The sequence below is a fragment of the Babylonia areolata genome, chromosome 2 (assembly GCF_041734735.1).
Source record: "Babylonia areolata isolate BAREFJ2019XMU chromosome 2, ASM4173473v1, whole genome shotgun sequence".
Taxonomy (NCBI): Eukaryota; Metazoa; Mollusca; class Gastropoda; order Neogastropoda; family Buccinidae; genus Babylonia; species Babylonia areolata.
Window position 1 is genome coordinate 11328499 of NC_134877.1, and position 5960 is coordinate 11334458.

Consider the following 5960-nt stretch of genomic DNA (forward strand, 5'->3'; position numbering starts at 1 on the left):
AGACAAAGGGATAAAGCGCTTTATTTCCAAAGATTAATAATAAAACTAAAATAGACAAACAGACACTGCATTGGGAGAGAGAGAGAGAGAATCAAAACACCTCTCTTTCTTCTGTTTATTCACATTCACTCTGTGCACATGAACATAAATAATTGTTAAACGTATTTGATTCACAGCAATGTTTTCATGGGAAAATCTCTCTCTCTCTCTCTCTCTCTCTCTCTCTGTGTGTCTCTCTCTCCTGCTCCTCCTCACTTTCTCCTCCCCCATTTCTCTACTACTTTCCCAGTAGCTGCCATGAGAGTGTACAGCTGGTACAAAGCACAAGCACGGTTTAGCTCCCTTTCTCTCACTGCACTGGTGATTGGCCTTGACTTGTCGTCCCGAGGCCTTTCCTCGACTTCCCAACCAGTAACTGTGAGATAATGGTCCAGGCCTTCCCCACCACCCCACCCTGCCCCATACCAGTCACGACTGACAACCCAATCACACGTACGTGTCTGCCATTTCGAGTATCTTCCGCAGATAACCGATAATTATCATCAGTTAGGCCTAACTTCACGTACCTGGCGAGGTGTGAGCGACCTCTGCGGACAAAACTAGTACTGCCTCACCTTTGAAGGATGGTCGAACCAAACTGATTTTGCTCCCAGTTTTCATAATGTTGATTTGCAGTTCTGTTCGACATCGTTGGTGTCACCTGGACGTTGAAACTTCTCCATTAAAGCTTGTTAGCATAGTTCATTGAGGGTGGGGATTTGGGTTTGATCACTTTCATCTGATCATACATCTTATCCCACCCCCTTGCGACCCAAAGTCTCAATTCTCGATCTGATAAATAACCCATGCTTTTCTTTGCCATACCTGTCGTCATCAATACCGATTTCTCGTGCCCAACCAAGGTCATAACTGTCGTTTGAGTCTTAAGCCAGTGGCCAAACAAGTGATGTCCATGATCTACTTTTTTTTTTTTTATCTCGCAAGTTCTGTTCAGTATTTCTGTTCTCATTCTCCTTTAACACGTTTCGGATATGTGCTTTCGCCATTCTCGCTCATAAAAGTTTTCATCCATCGTCTATCTGTCCACCTGTGTCTTTACATTTTTTCTCTGCTGATTGCTGCTGAACTGATTGAAACGAGAGTGTCGATCGTTTAGTGCTTTCGGGTCGGTCTGAGGACGTGACCGAGATCCGAAATCCACTCCCCCCTCCCCAAAACAAACACACGCGAAGCGGGTCTGCCGCTATAGGGACAGGTGCCGGCTTTGGTTGTTGCTTGTTTTTCATTGCAGTCTTGTTACAGCAAGCTGTCCCTAATTGGAGCTACATGCTGAGAAATGAAGTCTCGGATCAAGATATCTTCACCTAGTTTCCTTTGATGCCCATCAGAGCGCGCGCTTTCCGTAATGTTGCACAAAGGACATTCCATTGTTACAGATCACGAGAGGTTTTCCACGTGCCGCAAGCACGCTGGTGTCCCCGAAAAGGTGACCACGAGGGGAGGGACTACAGCCAACAGGGGGAGGGGCCTCGGGAGAGCTTCATACTGGCCAGGCAGGCAGCAGTCATTCAGTTCCTGCTGGTGACTTCTCCCTGACCCCCGTGACGTAAAGCTCTGCAGGCCGGGTGACCTCATGCAGGGGGTTATCTTAAGGCCTGTCGTCAAGAGCTTCTTGACTGACCACCCTCGCGTTCGCTGCTGGCCAAGGTAAAACTGAACGTTTTCTCAGTCCTTCCTAGTGGAGAACAGTGGGTAGAGAATCTGATCGATCCAATATTCCTGTTAAGGTGTGTGTGTGTATGTGTGTGTGTGTGTGTGTGTGTGTGTGTGTGCGTGCATGCGTGCGTGTGTAAGAGATAGTGAATGTGTATGTGTGTGTGTGTGCACGTGTATGTGCTTGTATGTGCGCATGCATGCGTTTGTGCGTGTGCGTGTACGCGCGCGTGCGTGCGTGCGCGGCGTGACTGATCAGTCTGGAGCAAGAACTGAAATCATCTGCACTGCCGGATATCACGAATCCAAACATAGAAACTATATGCATACTGGACTTGAGAATCTCAACGGTTCAAAGTAACGTTTCTCCGACAACAAGCACCGTCAGAAAGATTTGAATATCAACATGCGGTGGTCCTCATTAGGTATAATTCGTGGGGATAGTAACTGCTACTGTTACTACTACTGCAGTAGTAGCAACAGTAGCAGTATATGACGATCATAATAATGATAATGATGATAAAGTCAACTGCCAAGTTTAATGATCATACTCCTGACAACGGGGCGGGCAATAAGGCGACGGAGAAATTTTCATGGCCACAGAGAAGTCCCACCGAGTTCAGCTGCTCGACTTTTCGTTTTTACCGACTGCATGAGAGATTGCCGCGATGGCTTTACCACAATGTACTGTTTACTTTTAGCACGCACTGCGCAACATGACGGCACAGGGAGAGAGGGGGGTGAGGGGGGGAGGGGCGGAGAAAGAGAGAGAGAGAAGGGCTGTGCAAGGCCACGCGCGATAACTGACCCCAGACATGGGGTCAAGCGTACGGGTCGGCATTGATTGAACTTACTGCCGAGGTCTTCGGCGCGGGTGACCGAAAGGTCACGACTGCACCGACTTTGTGTGTGTGTGTGCGCGTGTGCGTGTGTGTGAGTGTGTGTGTACGTGTGTGTGTGTGCGTGTATGTGTGTGCGTGTACACAGAGGTATGTGGATGGACGACATGAGCGAGCCAGCGAGCGCGAGAGGACGGAGCATTGACAGACTGGAAGGGGGTGGGGAGTAGTATGGTGAGGAAGGGGGTGGAGCGACGTGTCACACAGAGAGGAAGCAGAGAGAGAGGAAGGTTGTGTGTGTGAAAACGTGGAGAAAAAGGCAGTTGAAGATGTGTTGACTCTGGGAGTGTGGTGGTGGGGGGGGGGAGGGGGTGTTAGGGTGGTGCCACTGCTCTAAAAATAGGGGGGTAATAAAGTAAGCAAGTGGGAGGGGGACAAAAGACACGGTCATGCGCTATTCGTTCAACTAATTCATATACCCCTAGTCCACCCCCGGAACTCCCAACCCTTTTTTCAACAAGGGAAGTATAATTACTGATGTCGTTCTGTCCGTCTCAGTGTCCGCTTGTCTGTGAGCATTCACCAGACTGCCCACCTTTCTTCTACCGGCAGAGCTTAGCTTTGTGCCAAATATTACCCGTTTTGTTTTTTGTTTTGTTTTTGTTTCCTTTCAGTTGGATTTGATTTCAGTCAGTGTAGAATGTGGACTATGTCCTGTACCTTTCGGGCCTCGTTTTCCTATGTCTGAACCTCCGCCATCTCCAGTCCCCTCGGACTTCCGAAGAATCCTGGTTTTTCTTTCATCCCAAACTATTGAAAAAGCAGATTTTCATTTGTCCAAAATCTGTGGGCATTTATCTTAAAAAAAAAAAAAATCAGTAAACAATTCAATACACTGGGCTGCTTTCTTTATATTTGATTCTTGTTTGGCTTTGCGAAGAAATGTCCGGTGAAACGAGCGTTCGAAAGTGTGTGTGAGTGTGTGTGCGTGTGTGTGTGCAGTGTGTGTGTGTGTGTGTGTGTGTGTGTGTGTGTGTGTGTGTGCGTTTTGTGTGTGTGTGCATGTGTGTTTGTAAAGTGTGTGTGTGAAATGCCAATATGAAATGACATTATTCAAGGTAATCAAGAAAAGAAATGCCTTTTTTTGTATGTATCGAACAACCGGCGTCCATGTGGGAAAAGAAATACGGCAGCTTTTCTCATGCTGAATGTAATGAACGATGTCCAGAGTGGGCACTGTTTTTAAAGGTATCACTTATGTGGAATGAGATTTGGGCCACTCATATCTATCAAACAATATCTATCAAACATCGTATCTTTCAAACATGATAAAATCATATGGCCCAAGTTGGCCAGATTGAAACTTATCTGCGGACTGACTTTTCAGCTTTTTTTGGGGTGGGGTGGGGGGTGGGGGGGGGCTGAGGGGGGGACTTGGGGGGGGGGGGAGGGGATACTATCGACTATGAACGACTTGCTTGTCAATTTGTAATTTTGTATTTTGTTTAGTGTTTGTTAGTTGCCAATGTTGTTGAACTATCTAGTTTATCTACTGAATTAACTTCGATTCGCTCGAGTTTTTAGTTGGTTTTGTTTTGTTTTGTTTGTTGTTGTTGTTGTTTTGGGGAAGGGGGGGGGGTTAATGCGACAACACACTAGCACACATCTTTCAGCTTTTTTGCACTTCACTGGGTTCTCATCTCCTTTGCAATATGTTTCTTTCCTGCGCGTGCGCGCGCTCACACACACACACTCAGTGACAGAGAGAGAGAGAGAGAGAGAGAGAGAGAGAGAGAGAGAGAGAGAGAGAGACAATAAACCAAAACATTGCAAGACCCAAATTGTTTCGATTACATATTCAACGATATTTACAACTGCTACTTCTCACACTCAGTAAAGTAAAATAACTGTTTAAAAACATACGCAGACAACTTAAATATACTAATCAAAAGGTATCAGAGTGTGCATCCGTCGTCTAGGCGTGTTTTGATGGAAACAAATCTCTCCCCACATTAAGAAAAAAAAAAATTTTTAATTATTAAAAACAAAAACACGCACACACACAATCATATCTATCCTCACAAACAGATAAAGCATCAATCAAATCTAAAGACCGTATATAACGGCACGAGAACAATGGCAATACTTATGAAATTAATAGCAAAACCTTATCAAAAAGGCATGACGTCTTCTATGCACGTTCCAGAATTGGCGAATATTAAGAGTCTCACACTGTGGAAGAGAGACCGGACAAACATATCGAGTCAAATGACAGACGGTTTATCAAAGACCAGTCGGAACTGGACCAAGAAACCAATAGTAAGGGCGACGACACCAGACAGACAGAGCGATTCCGTGAATCTGGAATAGAAAGGGGAGGTGGCACGGGCGATGGGGGAAGCAAACCAAATACGAAAAAAAAAAAACCCCAAAAAAAACCCACACCTGAAACCCACCTGCCAAGGGTGCGGTCAAGCAGAAAGGAAGGTGCCGAGTGCCGATGATCCTGGCTGCAGCATCCACCCTGCCCCGCCCCGCTCTCCACCGTCAGGCCCGTCGCGTTTTGCACGAGCGACATCAAAGCCATAACCCCCATGCTTCCGTCCTCCATCAAACAGTTCATCATCACCCGCTCACTGTGGGGGCACTCACTATGGTGCGGCTTAATTTCTGCCTTCAGAAATGTCGCTGTCCTCTTTCAGTCGGAGTGTAATTGATTGCCTGGCTGTTTTCTTTGTTTAGTGTTGCTCTAATGATTGTAACAGAGACGACACAAGTTTAAGCCTGTGTCCCTTTCGTCCCAGACTGGAAATAATCACTTGGAATGTTTAAAACTCGTTTTTCAAGTGTAACAAGTGGACGGGGCTGTAATTAGTAAGGAACTATTTAAGTTTTCTTTTTTCGTTTTCTGTTTTATTCACTCAAATCGAGTCAAAAATGTCTTTCAGTCAAAATCTCCCTCGACGATATCTGGTGAAAACTCTCCAAGTTCATCCAAAATAACTAGAGGAGGGGAAAGTATGTCCAGTTTACTTTAAGATGGTAAAAAAAAAAGTATCTCAACCTTTTTTGGTTCAAAAAGAAAAGACAAAATCAGTCACATCAATTTGCCAGTCTGCAGTCTGGAAGAAAACATTTCAGGCTGCCCTGAAATGTCGAGGTTTGAAGTGGGACTTTGCCAGAGTGTGGCACTGCAACAGAGGCAGGTACTTTCAACTGTCAGTTGCAAAGGTGTGTCAATCCCGGCTGCCGGTGCGTTTCTTATTTATACTGTTCTGTCTTGAGTGGCTTGATTAAGTCCCGTTGACCCCTCCATACTCCCACCCCCACCCCCACCTCTTTCTGTCTCTGTGCACTGGGTTCACCACCACACTCACCATCTCCCCCACTACAGCCTCAACTTCTGAA

General features: G+C 46.1%; 1 protein-coding gene across 1 annotated transcript in view; it reads right to left on the reverse strand.

Annotated features, from left to right (window-relative positions):
- LOC143296136 (cytochrome P450 26A1-like) overlaps positions 1 to 5148 on the reverse strand; it is a 12764-nt gene extending 7616 nt beyond the window's left edge. The window contains exon 1 of the mRNA XM_076607927.1: positions 5009 to 5148. Within this exon, the coding sequence (XP_076464042.1) occupies positions 5009 to 5148 (140 nt within the window). The remainder of the gene's footprint in view (positions 1 to 5008) is intronic.
- Positions 5149 to 5960: the final 812 nt, after the last annotated feature.